This window comes from Thamnophis sirtalis, unplaced genomic scaffold, assembly GCF_051295495.1.
Source record: "Thamnophis sirtalis isolate CommonGarterSnake01/CBP01778 unplaced genomic scaffold, rThaSir2_p1.2 scaffold_5, whole genome shotgun sequence".
Classification (NCBI taxonomy): domain Eukaryota; kingdom Metazoa; phylum Chordata; class Lepidosauria; order Squamata; family Natricidae; genus Thamnophis; species Thamnophis sirtalis.
The window spans coordinates 104,297,779-104,320,257 of record NW_028261385.1 but is presented as its reverse complement, the minus strand read 5'-3'; the positions used below and the strand labels follow the sequence as shown (position 1 = coordinate 104,320,257).

The 22,479-nt window shown below is 40.0% G+C and overlaps 1 protein-coding gene across 1 annotated transcript; it reads right to left on the bottom strand.

The window, feature by feature from the left end:
• Positions 1–695: 695 nt before the first annotated feature.
• On the bottom strand, positions 696–21,986 carry HOPX (HOP homeobox). Its single transcript, XM_014068801.2, has 3 exons — positions 21,322–21,986; positions 5,694–5,866; positions 696–3,902 (listed from the first exon to the last, which is right to left on the bottom strand). Exons 2-3 carry the CDS (start codon positions 5,829–5,831, stop codon positions 3,825–3,827), a joined length of 216 nt encoding a protein of 71 aa, XP_013924276.1. The 5' UTR covers positions 5,832–5,866; positions 21,322–21,986; the 3' UTR covers positions 696–3,824.
• Positions 21,987–22,479: the final 493 nt, after the last annotated feature.

The window sequence follows — 22,479 nt, the reverse complement described above, 5'->3', positions numbered from 1 at the left end:
TCAGAACTAGAGGTGGGATTCTTCCGGTTCACGTGCTCAGTGAACTGGTTGTTAAACTGGTAGGACAGCTAATACTTTCTCAAGAACAGTTGCAGAATGTAAACTCTCAGCATGAGGAGGAGAGAACTTTGCATCTTCAGCCACTCAAAGGCTCAAGGCTGATGCAGAAGCCAAATTATGAAATAATTGTTAGGACGTTATATGAAATAAATGAACAGCTAATGCAATTGGACAGGATATTTCAGGTCAGTAACAGAGAAGTAAAGATTTTTGTCTTGGTAGGATTGTAAGCAATATGATGAAAGAAAAACTTAAACTGGAAATTTCCCAGAAAAGAATATAGTTGGTTCAAGAGAGTTCCTTAGAGAAAGATAACTAATAGGCTGTGAGAATAACCTTGAGGAAGAGCTGCAGCCAAGCCAATGGCCAGTGAATGAGTCAGGGCAGAATTTGAGAAAGCTTGGCTCTCCCTAGTCCTCTTTAGGATAGAGGCAGAGAAGAGTGAGGCACATTCATAGGTGCAAAATTCTATTATTGTAACTCTATAATAACAACAGTAGCATTCATGATGTTGGAGTTCCAAATTTGGTCAACCTCAAAAGGCTGACAATAACTCAGGACCTTGGAATGAGTCTTAATCTGTAAGAACAAAACATGCATTATTGAGCTCCTGCCGTAAGATCAAACAACAACACTGAAGGTTGTATTGTTATTTATTTATTAGCTTATTTATTTATAAATGGCCCAGCTCATGATTGTCCAATTGACTCTGGGTGACATACAAGGTTTGAAACAACAATCCAATCCAATAGAATAACATTCCCATCCCTCAAGAAGATGTTCCTAATGGAGAACATACATTACATAGACCATAAATGTGCAAAACCAATCCCATAGTAGACATACCCACACCACACAAATCCAAGGCCCGGAGAAAAAAGCCAGGTCTTACCTGACTCACCTGAAGGAACTAGCCATGATGGAAGCAAGAATACTACCTTATGGCCCAACTACACCACTTCCTAAGAATTTATTAGTACATATTCCTTGTTATGTGAATGAAGCAATGCCTTCTGACTAATATTCATATTCTCTCGGGAATATCCAAAAGATGATAATTATAGTTTAATGCATATGGCCAACACTTGACTATGAAAGATTAGCCTAAAATAATGCATCTGAATGCTCACTGTCCTTGACTGATCTTCAAAGACTAAGTAGGTCTGATCTATTCATACTTGGAAATTACATAGATGGTCTTATGAAAGATCAGGAATCCTCAGGCTGTAGATTAGATTTGGAGGTCAAAAGAGTTCTTGAACAAAGGCAGTGTCAGGAAACATGCAGAGTTGTGTCCTTTAGGTCACAAGTAGCTGATTTCAACTAAAAGGAGGCTACTTCTGAACTTTTGATTTACTGAGCTCTATTACATTCAGATAGTGAGCAATATTAGAGGTACTCATGACATAATGTGAGTGTTTCTTCACTGAATTGCATTGTTTCATCAAGAGTTTCATAATGTCCCAACAAATTTCCTTATGTGGGTAAAACATCATCTCCTTATAGAAATCCACAGTTGTGAAGAAATGTCAAAACAGTTCCACGTTTTTCCTGTTTTTGCAAAACAAGAAGTCGGCATGTAAATTCAGTCTGATTTATCTAGCCATTTCCTATCTAAAACAAAATAAAACAAAACATCAGCAATTCTCCAAAATGGCAAACAGGGATTCATTTGGAGATGTCAGCAGCCTTTCAACCTGAGAGACTTTGGGTGTTCACAGAGACCTTCTCTGCTGAACTATAGACCTTCATATGTTCTGATTCTGTCTTTGTTGCATGGATACTTCTTCAATATACTTGCTGAAATAATTTATTACATATTGTTCTCATTTTGGCTGGAAGGATGGGTCAAACCCTCACTCCACCCATTTCAACATTCCAGGTTTGAAGTCATCAGAATTGCTGTTGTGCACCTCTGAATGCTTTTGAACTTCATTGACTTCTCAGAGAATTATAAGTACAATGATATATTTGCTGTCAGCACAGAATACTTCTCTGGGCACCCACTTTTCTCCCCATTGTATTGCCCACTGAAATCAATCACTCAGTAATGTAAGTAAATGGGTGAACAGATTGTTAAAACCTTGAAGTTCAATTTTAACTGGTTTGTTTTGCTGCTTTGAATGAGCAAGCATGATGAATGGTTCATTCCTATGATCACTTCATCTATTGACCTATACTTCGAAGCAGCCTTCCATGTGTAGAACACGAAGCACTTTCTTCTAGGCTCCACGTGAAAAAAGGCCCAGTTTGCCACACATTGTTGTGGTTGTGACAGAACCTTTACATAAAATTGAATGCATTGTGCAACTGTGATGAAGAAATAAATTCTTATCTCTGTAGGTTTTGTGTAGGCCTTTCCTCAGAAGTGGCTTTTTCAGAGATAATAGTGTATGAAATCAGTTGGACCCCCACATCAAGTCAGCGTACAATATGTGATGCATTAACATAACCAGAAAAAAATACTCTTTTTCATGCACAGCATTAGAATTATTAAAAATATGCTTCTTGTATTCATTTAATTATGTTGACATCTAATGAACTATGCACACAAGCCACCACTTTTGGTGGATTTGGCTAGTCTGTAAACAGCCTATGTATGCTGAATGCCTTCTGCCAGATATCCAAGACAGAGATGAGTTAGAGGAAAGGTAAGGAGAAAGAAGCACGGTGCATTGGCATCTTTTCATTCCTATCATTTTTATATACAGGTAGTCCTCAACTTGCAACCACAGTTGAAATTTCTGTTGCTAAAGTGAGACAGTTGTTTTACGATCTTTCTTGCCACAGTTATTATTTTATGATCTTTCTTACCACAGTTGTTAAACGGTTCCCTGCACTTGTTAAGTTATTTACATGGTTGCAAAGTGAATCTGGCTTCCCCTTTGTCAGAAGGTCACAAAAGGTGATCACATGACCCTGGGGCACCACAACCATCATGAATATGGGCCAATTGTCAAGTGTCCATGGAGTGCTGCAACAGTCCTAAGTGTGAAAAACGGTCAAAAAATCACTTTTTTTCAATGCCGTTATAACTTTGAACAGTCACTAAATAAAAGATTGTAAGTCCAGAATGATCTGTACTTCACTTGCTGGCTAGCTGGGCCTTTTCATGATCTGATTGCAACCAAGCTGCACTAGCTGGACTCAAGATACTATACAGTGCTCGCGATTGCAGAATGTTTCACAGTGTTCATTAGTATGTCTGCCCTGAATTCACAATGGATTGTGTGAGTTTTCTGTGTACATAGGAACTGAATATGGACTCAGGCAAGATGGAGCTTGTTCTCTTGTTTGTGTACACATGAAGGCCTTTACAGACACCACATGATGGCCCAAACTTCTTTTTTGTAAATCTAGTTTCTATAAGATGTTAATGGATGCAGTTGATTCTAGATTTTGCTTTCCTGAACTCTGGTGCTGAAGCTATTTTCTCATAGTACAGTAGACAAGAAAAGCACATTGCTCCTTCCTATCAATTTTGCTGAAATTAATAGAAATATTAAACCAGATCCATTAAGTTATCACTGTATTTGCAATAGGCACAGTTTGTAGCTTTTTCCTTGTAAGTTTCATAAACGTCTACATTACAATCAGCATGCACAATTTCATATACTTATTGTCCACCTCTAGTATATACATTTTAAATAAGCAGTAGGTTAAATAATAGGAAAAAATATTTTTGACAGTAACATTCCACAGAGAGAGCGATAACTGAGCTGCTGTCCGTTTTCCAGGGATGTCTTCAAAAGGGGGAGCTTTAGTCAATCTCTGACAGACCTGGATTCTGAAGGCAGCCCTTCCGATTTCCTCCATTCTCCCAGCCGCTTCTTGAACCATTCCTGGAGAAATAAAGGAATGTTTCCCAATGAGTAAAGAGGACAGTGGCTACAGGTAATCCTCAACCTATGACCACAATTTAACCCAACATTCCTGTTGCTAAGCAAGACATTTGTTAAGGGGTTCTGCCTCATTTTATAACTTTTCTTGCCTCAGTTGTTAAGTGAATCACTGCAATTGTTAAGTTAGTAACATGGTTGTTAAGTGAATCCGGCTTCCCCATTGACTTTGCTTGTCAAAGGGTCACAAAAGATGACCAAGTGGCCCCGAAGGCACTGCAACAATCATAAATATGAACTAGTTTCCAAGCATCTGAATTTTAATCAGATGATTATGGGGATGCTGGAAAGGTCATAACTGTGAAAAACGGTCATAAGTCACTTTTTCAGTGCTGTTGTAACTTTGAATGGTCACTAAATGAATTGTCGTAAGTGGAGGTGTCAACCCTGAAGCTGGCCTGACTGGCCATTTTGAAATTTCAGCACTGGCACACTGGAGAAGAGGGTCAGGGAGTGGGGAATAGAGATAGTTGGGGTGTTGTAGCCAAAACAAAATACTTTCTCTTGGGAACCAAGGACATTGCTGCTGGTGCTCGTAAGGAGGGGACTGGAGTCACCTTGCAACTGGACAGTATCCTGATTGGACCGTGTGACTGATTGCTTTGAGAAAGTGAAAAACCTTTACTTTTAATTAGGTTAAAACCACGGTAATAGGAAGAGTTGGTTTTCACCAGCCTGCGCTAATATGACATATAAAATATGTCATATAAATAAACAAACAAATAACTAAATAAAATTATTCTTTGAGGAATCTACCTGCCTCAGAGTTTTGCTTGCTCTGGTATGGTATGTTACTTGGAACTCTGACAGGAGGACTCCTAGTACTGGATACAAGACAATGAGAGTTTGGCAGGCAATAGTAAAATGAGTGGTGAGCTACTGAGAATCTAGGTTTTGAAAGGAGAAAAAAAATGGCCATTCCATCTGGGAAAATGTAGGTATGGAATGGGCGTTATCATTTTGACCTATTAGTAAAAGAAAAAGAGTTTTGAATCCTTACTAAAAAAAGTGGGGGGGGGGAGCTTTCGTCAAAGAGAAAAATGCTTCCCCAGCCCATTCCCTATTGCTTGTTTGGTGTATTGAGGGAGGATGAATTAGTTTTTTTTTTAAAAAAAACAAACAAAAGACTGAGCTCTCTTATCTGTAGCCAAATGTGCTGTGATTCATTCTAACACCTCTACAGCATTCTACCACTCCATTTCTGATCCACTGTGGAACAGGAGAGTCAAATAGCATAAAGGATTGATCCCACCATAAACATCCCACAGTGGTCTCCTTCTATCAGTAAGAAGATTCTGATTCCACAGAAGGGATTATAGGCAGATTCTCATTCCCCTCCCATATGTTCTACAACAGTGATGGCGAACCTTTTGGCACAGAGGGCCCAAACCAGAGGGCACGTGTGCACGCCATAGAGCTGGAAACCCGACGACCAGCTGGCCAGCGTGCATGCGCACATCAGAAAACCGACGGCCAGCTGGCTGAACTGGGGCATTGGTGTGTGTGCCCACAGAGAGGGCTCTGCATGCCACCTTTGGCATACATACCATACGTTCACCATCACGGTTCTAGCAGGTGATGCACCCTTTAGCCCTAGCAAATGCTGGGAGGAAATGAGAAGGAATAATTTACTAGGAAGCAATATGGTACTTGAGAGAAAGGTGGTCCAGAAATGAATGGATCACCTCAAGATACAAATGATTGTATTTGAAGTTAAAAGACACAACTACTCACTAGAACCTCTTCTACTGATAGCCCCGCCTCAGCAGCGATGAGATCAAGGGTTGCACGATCAGGGTTCTTGCTGATTCTGGTGAAGTTGTACTCCAAAATCTCCACCTGGTCTTCTCTGATAGCCTTTTCTGTGGACATTTTCACTTTGTACACGTTTGATAGCACACAGAGAGCTAGGAAGACATATCAACATGGAGAATTAGATTCTTATTTTTTTATTTCATCAAGCATGAATTAGTTAACAGATATTGTATAAACATGATTATGAATATATGAAATGGATACAAATACAAGGAAATATTATGACAGGGACTGTGGGCACTCTGCTGCGCTTATGCATGCTCCTTAAAGACCTCTTAGGAATGGGGTGAGGTTAAAGTTTTTGTGGGTTTGGGGAAGAAACCACATTGTCAGGTAGTGCATTCCAGGCATTGACAATTCTGTTACTGAAGTCGTATTTTCTGCAATCAAGTTTGGAGTGATTTACCATAGGTTTGTATCTATTGTGAGCTCAGGTGTTGTGGTTGAAGCTGAAGTATTCATTGACAGGTAGGACATTGTAGCATATAATTTTATGTACTACGCTTAGGTTGGATCGGAGACGGCGAAGTTCTAAGTTGTCTAAGCCCAAAATTTCAAGTCTAGTGTCATAAGGTATTCTGTTGCAAACAGAGGAGTGAAGGACTCTTCTAGTGAAATATCTCTGGACTCTGTGCAGGAGTTACTGTTTGCCTGACCCCTTTGATTCAATCACAACAAATGTTTTTGCCAAAAGTTCCATTTCCATTTTAAATACACAATCATCCCATTACCATTTCCGTGCAGCACAAGGTAGAAATTTATTAGCAACTAAGAACCAGTTTGATGTAGTGATTAAGGCACTAGGCCAGAAACTGGGTGATGTGAGTTCTAGTTCCACCTTAAATACAAAGCCAGCTGGGTGACCTTAGTTTCTTTTTCTCAGCCTTAGGAAAATAAACTACGTACTTATGAAAATCTTTTTAGAAAACCACAGGGACTTGTCATCAAAAACTGACACAAAGGCACCAAATACAGGGCGGGGCATAACCTTTTCCTAGGGGGTCACAGCAACACTTGTAATAACAACACAAATAATTCATACACCATTCGAAAGCCCATCAAAAACTGAGTTTATTGACACGATTTAATAGTCAGTATGACCACCATTAGCCCTTCGAACAGCATTCAAACGAGGTGGATAAGAACACAACAAATCTTCAAACAGTCATTATTTTGCAATTCTAGGGCGGGGCATAACCTTTTCCTAGGGGGTCACAGCAAGATCGACAGCAGTTTACAACTTCCGCGACACCTCATTTTAAAGCCCATAAAAAACTGAATTGAATGAGCTATTAAATGTTAAATTTGCTTTAAGAATGGCTGGAAAATTCGATTCGGAAGAACAAAGGATCATTGACAGAATAAAATGCATTGCCTTTCGAGAGGCACCTCATTTGAATGCTGTTCGAAGGGCTAATGGTGGTCATACTGACTATTAAACCGTGTCAATAAACTCAGTTTTTGATGGGCTTTCGAATGGTGTATGAATTATTTGTGTTGTTATTACAAGTGTTGCTGTGACCCCCTAGGAAAAGGTTATGCCCCGCCCTGTAGAGAGTTTTCTTTTGACAATGGTCAAGTGGGAATCCTGACAAGCTGCCCAGTGTGAAATGCAATCCATCATTTTATGCCAATGATCAAATGCAGTGAACTGCTAAATAAAATTGCATGTCTGTTGTACTCTGAAATATAGTCGAAAGCTAATTAGTTTTAGGTGCCATCTATCAAATGCTACCATATTCAATTCTCAAAAGTTATATGTTGAAAAGAGGGACAACTCTGCGCAAACAGTAATATTACATGTTTTTTGAATATTTATAATATAATGATGTTTTATGATTGATTATGTGCCATCAAGTCAGCATCAGTTCAGAGTCATCTTTTAGAGGAGATGGGTGGCATCAAAATTTAAACAAGCAAGCAAACAAAAAGACCTTAATGACCAAATAGCCTTTCTTTAGGATGACTTGTCTCCAAACTGGCCCTTCAGATCTTCCAGGAAAGATCTATTAAAATTAATTCTTTTTTAATGTTTTATTAGTTTTGTTTATATTACTTTCCATTTCCACCAGACTGTGTGATTTGAATACAGTAATTTGAACAGTCATAATCCACATATTAAAAAAAAATAAAAAATAATTTAAAATTAATTCTGATGAATTTTAAGGGTACTTGGGATGGGATTTATCATATAGCAATCTGATATTAGGATTAAAGTTAGCATATTATAACCCTAACATATTCTTACAATATTCATAGGGATTGTAAAAGAGATTTATATTTAAAGGAATTTAGTATTTATACAACTCTCTAAAAGGGATATTTCCAGAAAAAACTTAGTTACTGAACTTTAGTGAATTGCTTCAAATTGTGCAAAAAAATAATAATCAAATCCAGACAATTTATTAATTGTAATTTTATTTATTAATAATTTCCCTTACATGATGTTTGAACAAGTATGTTAGAAGTCCTATATTGTTTCAGCATGTTCAGGGTAAAATCTCCAAGATTAAAGGTTTAAATCTCCAAGATTCTTTGGGAAAATAAAATAGCTTTAAAATTATTAGGTTTATATGGTAATACAGAATATTTCCAGGTAGAAGGTTCTAGGGCAATCAGTTTGTTGATGGTAAGCTGTGAAGAGCTAGTGCCCTGTTTTTTGTTGTATAAATTTTCCATTGGTCTGACCAAATGGTTTACTTTGCACAATATAGTTAGAGAGATAACATCCTTTATTCACTCTCCACTTCTTATTCTCATTTTCCTGACATTTTGAAGTGGCTGCTTCTCAGACTATTTCAGTACCATGATGTGCCTAATAGTTATCTTTTCTTAAATTGAAATTTCACTTTTTGAAAAAGTATGTGATGCACATAGCAAAATAATTAAAAGTAAGCTTCTCTCCCCTCCCCACTGCCCAGTACTATCTGTTGGTCACATCAACCTCTCCATGAATACCAGACGGCCAAATTAAAAAGAAATAGAATTAAAACAAAAAACAAAAACCTAAATAGTAAGTAGTTGGGAAAATAGATTTCTCAGATCAAAGAAAAGGCTTGCCTGTTGTTGAGGGAAATGTAGAAAATGTTGAGTTGTTACAGCTTGGAAAGTACAGTTCATAATGACCAAAGGAAAGTACAGGCAATAGGGTGGAACAGTTTGAATTTCCTTATATTTTCTTCTTGGTTGGTGCTGTTCAGATGTCTTAACTTATGACTAATAAGCATGATTCCTTAAGAAATCAGCTATACTGGAACTCCTGCATTGGAAAGTCTGATGCTAAATGAGTTTGCTATTGGCCCTCCATAAAGCTGCACCAAAAGGGTCTATTAAATGTATATCCAAACATAGAATAACAGAGTTGGAAGGGACCTTGGAGGTCATCTAGTCCAACTCCCAAGCTCGAGCAGAGACCGTATACCATTTCAGACAAGTGGCTGTTCACTCCTTAAAAGCCTCCAGTGATTGGGCACCCACAGCTTCATTTGCATATCACCCACATTCTTAATCTTTTTTGAGACACCCTCCAGCAGATATCCATCCCTACTTATCAAAGCTTTCAGTTTAGAGCAGTGGTGGCAAACCTATGGCACGCATGCCAGAGGTGGCACATAGAGCCCTCTCTGTGTGCACGTGCGCCCTCAACCCAGCTCTGTTTTGGGTCTCTGCTGCTCATGCGTGTGTGCCTCCTGCCGGCCAAGTGGTCTTTGGGTCTCTGCCGTGCAGATGTGGAGAGCAAGTGCATGACACATGTGTGCATATGCCCACACCTTGAAGTTTGGGCGGGGTGCACACGCATATGCCCACACTTTGCATTTGGGCGCACACACGCACTTTGGGCACTCGGTGCCTAAACGGTTTGCCATCACTGGTTTAGAGGGTATTCATTCAAAAAACAAAAAAGGAATTAAAGTCTACCATTTGGAAAGGGGCGGACCGTTTGCTTTGCATTAGAAGCATTGCCTGTGACTGAATTGGATTTGCTATAATCTTTATGAACATAATCTTCCAGGAGAAGAAGTCAATTATTGTTATATGGATGGCTTAATTATATCCAGCCGAACTAAAAATACTTGCTTTGGGAGTGGGAGCGTGTAGTAATATACTCCAGTTTTCTATATCATGCTCAGCATGGTTAAATACCGGATTGCAAAGGACATTCATTTTTTTCATACTGAACTTATCCAACAGTCTGTGCCTACAAACAACAGTTGGGAAATAGGAGACTGTAGAAGTGGTAAAAAGGTTCAATGTTTGCAGTTAATAGCGCTCTCTCTTCCTTGATACATAATCCTCCAAGTGGTTATAAATGGCTGCATGCATCCCTATTGTATTTCAGTCCCAACAAAATTACACTGCAGAAATGCAAGGAAACTTTCAGAGAAAATAAAGCCACAAAAAGAAATCAATGATTTTTGCTGTCTCCATCTAAATTACCAGATCGAATTTAACTTGGCAATATCCAGCCTTTTGCAGAAAGATGATGATGAAAATAACCCTATGGAAACTTTTGGTGCCATCTAAAGGGACTTGACATCCCACATGAAAAATGGTAAACTACGTGGCATAAGATCATCACACAAATGCCACAATTTATATACTTGTATGAGAAGTCAAGAAGTGACATTCGCATGATGACATGACGTTGCATACGATCTCATTTTAGCAACATGATTTATTGTGATGCCATTGACTTCAGACCCCAATATATGTGCACCTTGTGGCATAATGCTCATAGAAAGGTTGGAGGTTGCATGTGAAGTAATCTGCCTGACTTACATCTCATTTGAAATGTGGGATGCCCCAAGAGGGGGACATAGCTGAGCTCTGACCTCTTCTGCCCAAAGGGAGAAATTTAAAGCAGGGCTACCCTCTAAATAGTATAGATACATTTTGCCCCAGATTACAAATGTTGGGTGCCACAGAAGGACTATAGATAATAGTTCTTCCTGGTTCTACTTTCTATCCAATTCCTGAGAAACTTGTTGATTCCCCTTGCCTGAATGCTTTTGAGCAGAAATGGGACAGCAAGGCCATCAGAAGTGGTATTCAGCAGGTTCTGACCAGTTCTGGAGAATTGGTAGCAGAAATTTTGAGTAGTTCGGAGAATCAGTAAATACCACCTCTGACTGGTCCAGCCCTTATCTATTCTTCCAAGTCCCAGCTGATTGGGAGGGAATGGGGATTTTGCAGTAACCTTCCCCAGGAATGGGGAGGGAATGGAGATTTTACAGCATTTATGTATGTATGTATGTATGTATGTATGTATGTATGTATGTATGTATGTATGTATTTATTTATTTATTTATTTATTTGACTTATATACCGCTTCATAGGGCTTTCAGCCCTCTCTAAGCGGTTTACAGATTTTTAGCAAATTGAGTCAGCAAATTGCCCCCACAGTCTGGGTCCTCATTTCACCCACCTCGGAAGGATGGAAGGCTGAGTCAACCTTGATCCGGTGAGATTTGAAGCGCTGAACTGCAGATAACAGTCAGCTGAAGTGGCCTGCAGTACTGCACCCTAACCACTGCGCCACCTCGGCTCATAAGTATCCTTCCCCTGCCATGCCCACCAAGCCACGCCCACAGATTCAGTAGTAAAAATATTTGAATCGCACCACTAAAGGACAGGCAAAGCATTTTCAGTTCAAAACATTTCAATTTGGAAAGAGTACATTTCAAACCCAATTTGAGTTGGGAAGAGATATTCTGGTTTTATCAGAAATATTTAGCTAAGTTCTAACCATTGTGAGAACGTTCTGAGCTTGAAACAGCCTCGTTTCACATTGAACCACCTATTCCAAATTTAAGACAAGAGATTTTTGCTGGACATTAAACCTTAATGAAAGTTGAAACATGGTAAGGTTGCAGAAGACTGTTTCAAACCCAAAGCAACTGTTTCAAATCTGAATTTTTAAAAGAATTGCACACCTAAAATCTCTGTCAGGGAAATTTTAAATGGGATTACAAAATGAAGCTGGTGGCTGGATTTCCAACTGATCCTGTGATGCGTTCCAATATAATACCCAATACCAAAGCTATACGGCAGTGGTGAAATCTAATTCCCCCCTCCCCCAGGTTCTGTGAGCATGGCTTGGTGGAGTGTATGTCATGTGACTGGGTGGGCGTGGCCAACTTTTTTTTCACTTTCAGCTATTTTTTTTAAGCTTTTAAAAACATTTTTCCCTGCCAGTTTGGGTAAACTAGCGGGGGGGGGGGAATGCTTTTAAAAGCTAAAACAATAGCTTCTGATGATCATGTGGCTCAGCTGTGAGCCGCGTGATCATCGGAAGGTTTTTAAAAAGCTTTTTAAAGCATTTCCCACTGCTGGTTCACGCAAACTCGTAGGGAAAAATACTTTAAAAAACAGAAAAAAACCTTCCGACAATCTGAGCTGAGCCATGCGATCGTCAGAAGCTATTTTTTTACTACAGGTTCGCAGAACTAAGGGCAATTGTGGCTACCAGTTTGGTTGAACCAGGCCGAACCGGGAGGATTTCACCCCTGTGATATGGGCTATATTCATATACACATAAGTCCCGAACCATATATATCTGAATACAAGTAACCTGTTTTCCTAGATTTGAACAACAGACTGAATCAGAAATAATCCCCAGTGGCTGGGTTTGCATAACATACTAGTTTACAAATTGGTGTTGGTGATGGCAGTGATAATAGTGTATCATGCAAATCTGGTTTAGTCTACAGGCATCATCTAGTCTAAAATACCTCAAGCAGCAAGTGTATGTGCCTGCCTTTCTTTAAACTGCAACATGGTAAAGCAACCTTATTTGGGGTCTTCCACCTGAAATTGTTATTGTACTTGTTTTTAACGGATTCTTCTACCAAGAGAAATAAAGAAATTTAAAGAAATGAAAGAAAAAATGTTAAATAAAATTTTCTTTAAAAAACCAATTGAGGAGGAAAAGTGCCAGCTGGTAAGCTTTGGCTTTCCATAACCACCCTCTCATTCTTCACTTTATATAGTATCATTCATTTATTGTAGCAATCTACCTGCCCAGGAAGAAGATTGGCCATCCATGTGCACATCTGTATTAGTATATGGGAATGACCAAGGGCGTGGGGGGAGGGAAAGATGCATACTGGAAACCAGCATGTAAAATATATCTCAGTCCACATAAGCGGGGAGGGCATTGGAAGCATTCAGAAGAGACCCTCCCTAGTTTTCTGAAGAGTAAAAGGAAAGGAAGGGAGAAATACTTTCAGTCTTACTAGAGCCTGCTAATATAACCTTACAATAAAAAAAAAAAGAGCTAGTACTGCTGATTGTGTTTTTTTTTGTCTGGACTACCTTACAGGGCTAACAACATCAATACATTTTGACATTATTATGCATTCTAAATATAATTTTCTATCACTATAAGAGTTTATCACTATATAAACTCCTATATGAGTTTATATTTCCTACATCTCCTTTTTCCCTTGTGTCATCACTCTGCTGAATACCTACAGTAATTACCACAGTACTATCTTATATATAATGATGTTTACCCATGTTGTGTGGCTGAATTACTATTATCCTTTTCGTCTTTTCTACTACCTTCTCATGTTGGCACCTTATGATTATATTACTTCATTGTTTTTATGTACACTGAGAACTCATGCTGAGAGACAAATTCCATCACACTAGGCCAATAAATTATTCTATTATATCCTAGCCCATTCCATCAAAACCTCTACAGCAAAACCTCTACTGCTGGGAATTTTAAGACTTGTGAACTTCAACTCCCAGAATTCCCCAGCCAGCATGTCCTAAGTTTGGACACCCCTGCTGTACAGGAAGCAACTCTATGAGAAATCTATAGAATGGGGAATGTATAAAATATCACCAGATAAGAGGTTGTAACCAACAAAGCATCAAAATTCCCACGTAGTTTCATCACAGTCCCAGATTCTCCTTGAAATAGCTATTTGAATAAAGGGAGATCCAAGAACATCCAAGCTCATGGAGAATCAGGGAGCTGAGAATCTCCCACTATATGTGGCATCTTGAAACAATTCACATGGTGCCTTTGAAATGGCTTTTGAAGGAAAGAGAACTGGGAGGTTTTTGTTCCTCCTGTGCCCACCTCTATACAAATGGCCTGGTATAATTTTAGGACATAACTTTGCTTAAATAGCTTAAAAGCTTCTTAGTGTCCCCCTGTGGACAAGATGTCACTGAAACTACAGCTCATATCCTGTGTATTGCCCACTCTATAGGGACTCACAGACTCATCTTAACACCTTACCTGATTCAATATCTGGGGGATTCTGATCATTTTTATGTAAAACTTATTGTCAGATCATTATGATTCAGTTTCTCTGACTATAGCTAAAATTGGTTATACTGTCTGTAAAATTAGGTAGGCTTTGCTCACCTATTGATTTCACCATGAAATGTAATATATTACCATGCCTTGTTCTGTTCAGTTTTGCTTTATTTTAATGATAATTTTTTGTGCTGGTCTATGACCCTAATAAATATTTAATTGAATTGACAATGTTTTTAGAAGCTTTTAAGCCATTTGGAGTTTTAAACTACTTGCAGCCAATTTGACTAAAGGAAACTTTTCCTATGGATAATGTCTATTAGGTTAACCCTTTTCCTCCTCTTCCTTCTTCCACAACTAGTACCATACAGATATACAATAACATTCCCATTTGAAGAAGTAGCAGAGACATTGGGATGTGGCATAGTCAAGTCATGTCCATAGATGTGGCTCTAAGGAAACTTATAGCCAAAGTAAATCTGATGATTTTGGCATTTAAGATACAGGTGCTACAAAACCAAATATTGCAGTTTTGAAACATGCAAATACCATAGCTATGCTGACCTTAAAGCAAGCTTGACGGCGCCTTAGTGTTTTGCCCTTTAGTGAAGCCCAAAATTAGAAGCTATTATTTGCACTTGGAGAGATTCCCTCCCCTTACAAAGACCTAAACACGGACTGCGAGGAAACAGATAAATTCCCGGCTCCTCGTGGCCCCTCTCTTGGAGGTATTTGCAATTAAAATGAAAAAACAAAAGTGCACATCAAAGACAAAGACAATTGAATGCAAAGTCCATTTTAGCTTCCATCTGCAGCGACTCTGTTTTCAAGCAAAGGCCAATCAAAATGCTGAAGGTCTTACATAATGTTTTGCTGGCTTCTGAGTCCCAGCCAATGATCCTCAACTCCCTGTCACAGAAGCCAGTTGCCTTGGCACTCCTGAGGATGGAGAGGGGAAGTACACAAGGCCCATTCACCAGATGCTGTTTTTGGGGTTGTTCTGTCCCAGTTTTGAATAGAAACATAATCCTAGTTCATCTTGTCTTTGAGGGAACACAGCTTTGTGACTTGCTCTTGTTTGCTTTGTTGGCAGCCATTGTGCCCTGGATAAAGAATGGGTGCTTTGCAATACCAACAACAACCCTCACCCCCACTTAAAAATACGACTAGGCCAAGTTGGGCTCTGCATATTAATTTGTTGAGTGTTGCCTACGGAAAGCGCCCTGGAAATGGATCAAGACTTCTTCTCATAAATCCAGCTCAGAGACCTGCTTAGTTAACAGTGAAAGACAGGGAGATACGTGAAGAGTGAAGCAGACTGTTTTCAGTGTTACTATTGGAAGGTAAAAATCAAGGTAAAAGGTAAAGGTCCCCTTGCACATATGTGCTAGTTGTTCCCGACTCTAGGGGGCGGTGCTCATCTCCGTTTCAAAGCTGATGAAAGATGTCACTGTGGTCATGTGGCAAGCACGACTAAACGGCGAAAGTGCACAGAACATTGTTACCTTCCCACCAAAAGTGGCCCCCATTTTTCTACTTGTATTTTTACATGCTTTCTAACTGCTAGGTTGGCAGAAACTGGGACAAGTAACGGAAGCTCAGTTCGTTACGCTGAATTGCCGACCTTTCTGATCGACAAGCTCAGCATCTTAGCCACTGAGCCACCACAGCCCTATTAGAAGGTAGAACTATCAATTGCAAAAATCCTGACTTTGGCAGCAAAGGGTTAGGTTTTCTATATCTTTTTGCTAACTTCTAGAAACCATTCTGATTTTTGTAGCCCAGATCTGGTAGTCCTATTATTATGTATTATATGTGGGCCAAGACGAAACCAACCAACCATAAAAAACCCCTGTATCCTAAGGGGGCCATACCTGCAATGAAATACTGTTCCACTAGGCAATGCTAGACTGGATTATTAGTGATCCAGCATTAGATTGGATTACTAGCTTTAGCCTGGAATACTAGTGATAATATTTACACCTGTGGTAACAATTTCCCCACTTTTATAACAATGCCGATTTGGTGGAAAATTGAAAGAAATTTAATTGAAATAAAAGGAAAAATAAAAATATATTTCTATTTAGTAGCATATATCTGACAGTGGTTGATATCTGCTTAGCTATATGCTACTAAATATTCTGCTAAGCAAAAGCAAGATTGGTTGAAATTGAGATGGGAGAAAACAAGAAAATCTAGAACTGTAGGTGACAATGGGAATGGGTCGTCAAAAGATACCCAGTAGAAAGCAGTGGCAAACCATTTCTGTCTTGTTACCAAGGAACCCATGTCAATGTGTCCATATATCTTGATGAGCATGTATTTCTGTGGGTTAAGCTTGTCTTGTAAAAGTCTTGACTGAAATATAGAATTCTGGAACAATAGATTGGAAAGGGACTGCTCTTTATTTGATATTGTGACTTTCAATTTTGTGGCCCATACTTGAATGTATGATGCATAACTTAGTCCTAAATTATTTTTTTTCCTTTCTGGAGTGATTGAGGAGAGTAATGGAACAAAACTGAGACTAGAGTGCTGAACAATGGTGTTCCAGTTCTCTTGTTGGGGAAAATAGTTGAGAAAATGGATCTTCACAGTGTTTCGGAAGAAGAGGAGTCCCTGCACCCATCATAGTCAATTTCAGGCCAGGATATACAACAGTATTAAGATGGAACTGATAACACTTGTGGATGGTAGAGGGTATGGACCCTCTGGTAGGGTCAGGATCTGAGGCGATATTCAGCAGATTCTGACTAGTTCTGGAGAATCAGTAGCAGAAATTTTGAGTAGTTTAGAGAACCAGTAAATACCACCTCTGACTGGCCCCGCCCCCATCTATTCTCTGCCTCCCAAGTTCCAGCTGATCGGGAGGAAATGGAGATTTTGCAGTAATCTTCCCCAGGAGTGGGGTAGGAATGGAGATTTTACAGTATCCTTCCCCTGCCACGCCCACCAAGCCACACCCACAGAACCGGTAGTAAAAGTTTTTGAAGTGCACAGGATTCAGGTCAGGATGGGGTGGTGTACCCGGGCCCATTTTTTGCTTGCTTTTGCATTGCCAGTCCAGGGATATTAAAATACTAGTTTGGCCAGAAGAAAACATGGTGTGACTGCCTTCTGCCCCTTTTTGTTAAGCAGAAGTTACTTCTTATGACACTATAGTAAGTTAAAGGAAACTTGTTTTGATAATAAACTTGTAACTGAGTAATTAGAGCAGATTGAACTGCTGATAATCAACAATCTGGTTTTCTGCAATTCATCCTCATCCTTGTTTTCCAAGGTGTGAGGCAGTGGTGGGTTTCCAAATGTTTTACTACCAGTTCGGTTGTGCATTCTCGGACGTGCATGTGATGTTTCTGTGCATGTGCAGAAGAGTTGGGGTGGTGGTGGATGGAGCCTCACACCATCACTACTACCAGTTCGGCTGATCCAGTCCAATCCGGGATCAACCCACCTCTGGTGTGAGGCCCCACTAGTGTTTACTAGCTTAAAAGGTAGCTAGGGATGAACCAGGAAGAACCCCCATAGTAGTAGTAGTGGGTGAGGATCTTGCCTAGTAAATAGTTCATCCTGTAAACAGGCATTCTTCCATCACCTATTTAGGGAAATAGGTGGAACATAGTACAGACAGTCCTCGGCTTACAACTATTCATTTAGTGGCTGTTTGAAGTTACAACAGCATTGAAAAAAGCGACTTATGACCATTCTTCACCCTTATGACTGTTGTAGCATCCTCATGGTCATGTGATCAAAATTTGGCCACGTGGCAACTGACATGTATTTCTGATGGTTGCAGTGTTCCAGGATCACCTTCAAACAAAGCCGATGGGGAAGGCAGATTCACTTAACAACTGTGTTATTAACTTAACAATAGCAGTGATTCATTTAACAGCTGTGGCAAGAAAGGTTGTAAAATGGGGCAAAACTCACTTGACAGCTCTTGCTGACCAACAGAAAATTTTGGGCTCGTAATTCAAGGACTACCTGTACTTCGGGAAACAATTGTTTAGAGAACACAAAGCCTTCCTCCAGCGTGCAGCTGTCCTGCAGCTGCCCTACAGCTTATATGAGCAATATGAGTCTTGTTTGAGGACTCTTTACAGGGAAAATAACTGTTAGATTTCGCACAAAAACACATAAGAACTGCTTTAAATGGCAACATTCTATTCAGGCAGCATAATATCTCTTCTTACTCCAGTAACAGACAGAGAGGTCATCCAATGAGACAGCCCGAGGCGATATCTCTCCGTCTCTCTTTGTCTATCTGTCTTCTCAAGCACCCACATAGACACAAGTGTTTTGGAAAATGTGAAATTGCTTCCTCGGACCAAACAATTACCTCTAACAACTGAAGGTCAACATTATCTAGACCAGAAGGTGATCTTTTTGTTTACTGCATTTGGTGGGAAAGCAAGAAATCAAGGGCTCTTGAAGGGAAATGCAGGCAAGTTGGAAGGCTCTCATTGAAAATTTCCAGGCAATCTCCAGTTCCCCTGAAATAGGTGTACAATACTATTATTTTTGCAACTGGTTGCAGAAAATAGTCTATGGCTGTAGAGGGAGATGCCATGGAACTAGCCATAGATTTCAGCCCTATAAGTGCTCTACACTCTCAGTACTATACATTAATTTCCCTCCCCCCTAATATGTTTCAGCCCTAGCAAAGCCATGGCTACGAACAACAGTTATATCAGATTATGATAAAGGGAAAAGGAAGGGTGAGTATATCAGGACAGCTATATATAGTTCTCAGATATACATGTTAGTGGCAACTCTGAAGAGGCCTCTGAAATCTGAAGAGAGCTCTGAAGTTGGATCTCCAGCTACAATCAGCACTGGCTAGAGCTCCCCAATCTGGGCTGCCAAAATCAGGTTAATAACTAGGGAGTTGCCAGGTGATGTCTTCTGAAATTTTACAGCCCCAGTTTGGCCTCCTATCATATCCACCCAGCAAGGCACTTTTGAAATAAGATCTCGATTCATAAAATATATGAAGAATGGTTACAGGAATTAGTCTAATAAAAAGAAGGACTAGGGGTGACATGATAGCCATGTTCCACGATCTAAGCGGCTGCCACAAAGAAGAGGGGATCAACCTATTCTCCAAAGCACCCAGAGACAGGACAAGAAGAAGCTATGAATGGGAACTAACCAAGGAGGGAAGCAACCTAAAACTAGGGAGAAATTTCCTGACAGTGAGAACAATCAACCAGTGGAACAACTTACTTCCAAAAGTTGTTACTGCTCCATCACTGGAGGTTTTTAAGAAGAGATTAGGCAACCACTTGTCTGAAATGTTATAGGGTCTCCTGCCTGAGCAGGGGATTGAACTAGAAAAGCTCCAAAGTCCCTTTCAACTCTGTTATTCTGAATCCTCTCAATTATATTTGCAGAAATTTCTGTATACACCTCTGGTGCCCTCCATTTTTCTCACTAACTTGCTTCTTAAGTTTCACTTTTGGGTCACAACTTGGAGAAGCTGCCCATGGGACAGGAAGGAGAGCCTTCAACAAATATTGCTGGTGAAAGAACCCATTTGACTGGCATGTATTTAGTCAGCGCCTATTCAGTAGAAACAATGGGAAGATTCTAATTCCCCTAGGAAACAAAACTGTCCTGAGATGCACTCTCTTTTCTTCTTCCCGGAATCAGAAGTGGACCTGGGCATGCCTGAATAAGGCCACTTTCTCCCATCTCTGCCACCTTACAGCAATCATCACAATATTTTACTCTTTGGATCATGCGGTAACTCATTGCTTCAATTGCTATTCTTAGCCTGTTTATTTCTTGCTTTGTCACCCTTCTGGCCAGATTATCATTATGAGAAGCTTTACAGAAATACATCAATTTCTGCCATATTACTACTGTGTGACATTTCTTACCACACAGCTTATGGAAGATCCCTCTTTTCTTTAAGATAGCACTGATAGGGGTAGAAAAATCAGTTATCTGTGCATGCTGACTGTTTTGAATCACCTGCAACATGGAGATGCTTGCTTACTTAATGGCATTTGATGGTTAGTAGCTACTCCTGTGTAAAATGTGTGCCATGCCACAACAATATAGATAGAGAAAGAACTCTGAGTTTTGCAAAGAAACTTTCGGAAAAAAGTTGTGGTTGACAATTCCTGCACTGTGGAAGTGATGGAGCAGGATTCATATGAGATTTAAGTTCCAGCAATCTTACAATTATTTGTGTAGTGTGCAAGATAAACAATAATATACCAAAAATAAAAGACAATCATAACACAGCATCCTCACTACTTTCATGTTTGAAATAGACAATTATAGTAATTAAAAATCCCTATGGCACTACCCTAGTTTGTTAACAAAAAAAAAAAGCCATCCAGAAGAACTGGAGGTCAGCAGAGTCAGACAAACTGTACCCCAACAAAAAACTATATTACAAAATGTAGGCCTTCAGATTATCCTGTCCATTTGCCTTCCTAGCTCACCACCCACCTCAATGGATTCCTCATAAATGAACCCTTTTTAACTAATTAAGTTTACAGGTTCTTTCCCTCAGAATGAAGGGCTCCCATGAAGTTGCCAGGAGAATAGACAACAATAAATAGAATTCTGAAACAATGTAATGTCAGATTTCTAATTTTACTACTCAAATATAAGTGGTTGAAAACAAGACCCTGGACATTTTTGAATTAAAAATTGAAATCCCTATTTTGAAATGACATTTCCTTCTTGAAGTGGGAATGTTCTGAACTTGTTTGCCTTTCAAATATCAAAGGTACAAAATTTCCTAGTATATAAAATCACATTAATACCTTTCATGTCAATCCTAAAATACACTAGATACTAAACACTAAACACACGCATGATGGAGCAAGCCCTACCCAAACCCTCACTTTCATATAAACATCCACAAGTGTGTCCCATACCTCTCCCTTTCTCTGCTGTTTGCTTTCCTTCCCTGCATTGCTTCCCTGTCAAAACTGAACTGGCAAAGATGTTAGAAAAAAACCTGCATCAGTTTTATTTTTGGCTTTTGCCATTCTGGGAAGCTTTATTTTAAAAAGGTCAACCAATTTTGTTGTATTTAAGTACAATGGCAATAAAGATTATACATACTTGTAACACCAGCAGCAAAAGTTGACAATCCCTGCTCTTAAAATACAGGATTTGAAACCTTTAAACTTGCTTCCCTTCCTAGATCCTTCTGCATAAAGGTGCCCAAGCCCCACTGCACTGGAGAAGCAGGAGCAGAGATACTCTGGGTTCAAGTCAGCAAGATCTGTTGCTCAGTCTGGTACTTACCTGGCCCTCAGGAGATCTTCTCTGGAAAGTCAAGGTCCTCGATGAAGGTACCTACAGAGGCAGGAAACTCAGACAGCACCTTTATCCCTAGATGTGTGTGAGTGTGTATGAATGAGTGAGAGAGGGAAAAGAGAGCGAGAGAAAGTGTGTGTGTGTGACAGGCAGGTGTGTGTGTGACTTGAAAAACCTGCACCACAGACAGGCTGAAACTTAAAGCAGTTGCTTAGTCCCTTTCCCTGCTGGCAATTCAGGTTTGGCAGTCAGCTTGCTTATGTTGGGGAAAAAAAATATATCTCCAAATCGGTCTGCTGAACTGAGCTGCAGCTCCCTCACTCCTCACTCTTTCCTTACAACGAAGCAGGCTTGCTTTGGAACGGATGAAATAGCAAACACAAAGGGCGAGGGAGCGAGGACAGATTTTGGGCTCCACTCCCCGAAAGCAGAGATGCTGCAATCCTTCCAAGAGTGTCTTGCTGCTGCTGAAATCCTTATCAGGAGTTGGACTTTTGCCATTGTCAGTGTCATCTTGCCAGTTGCCTCATGAAACCACAAGTCGCTTCCTTTTGGGGATGGAAGGTGGAGGGGAGGCACGTCTGTCTGTTGCAACTTCAATTCTGATAGACACACAAGGGCTCACTCAATCCACACCCAGGATCTGAGCAGAGATGTTGGAAGAGGTTTGCTCAGAATGGATGAAGGGCCCTCTGTGTTGGGCAGGGGAAGAAGGCCCATCTCCTGACTGGTCCCACTCCCCCAAGGCCGAGGATGGTCAGGCAAGGTGGAAAGTAGCACTGGCTTCAATTTCACGTGGAGTGGGCTGGGACACAATTTAAAAGAGGCATTTTGATACAGAGTCTGGAGGACATCTGAAGATTCAGTTATTTTATTCCAGTTTCTATTCCACACTTTCAAAAGTTGTCACATGCCAGACATCGGCCCCTCTAACCTGGCACTGTGTGTCTTGCCTGGGAGAGTCCCTCAAGGTTTCGGATATGGAAGACCTCCATGGAGATTGTGAGCTGTTAAATCTCTACCTTCTGCCTGTAAACTTCCCCACTGAGTTTTTAGAGCTGAGAGTTTGGGCAGCTGAACAATGAATTATGTATCGTAAGGCCCAACGATTATAGTGAATATATACTCAGTATATTCAAGCCACTT

Coding starts and splice junctions, on each gene's coding strand:
- HOPX (XM_014068801.2), bottom strand. CDS start 5,831: ATGTCCACAGAAAAGGCTATCAGAGAAGACCAGGTGGAGATTTTGGAG. Junction 3,903..5,693: donor TATCAGTAGAAGAGGTTCTA/GTGAGTAGTTGT, acceptor TTATTTCTCCAG/GAATGGTTCAAGAAGCGGCT.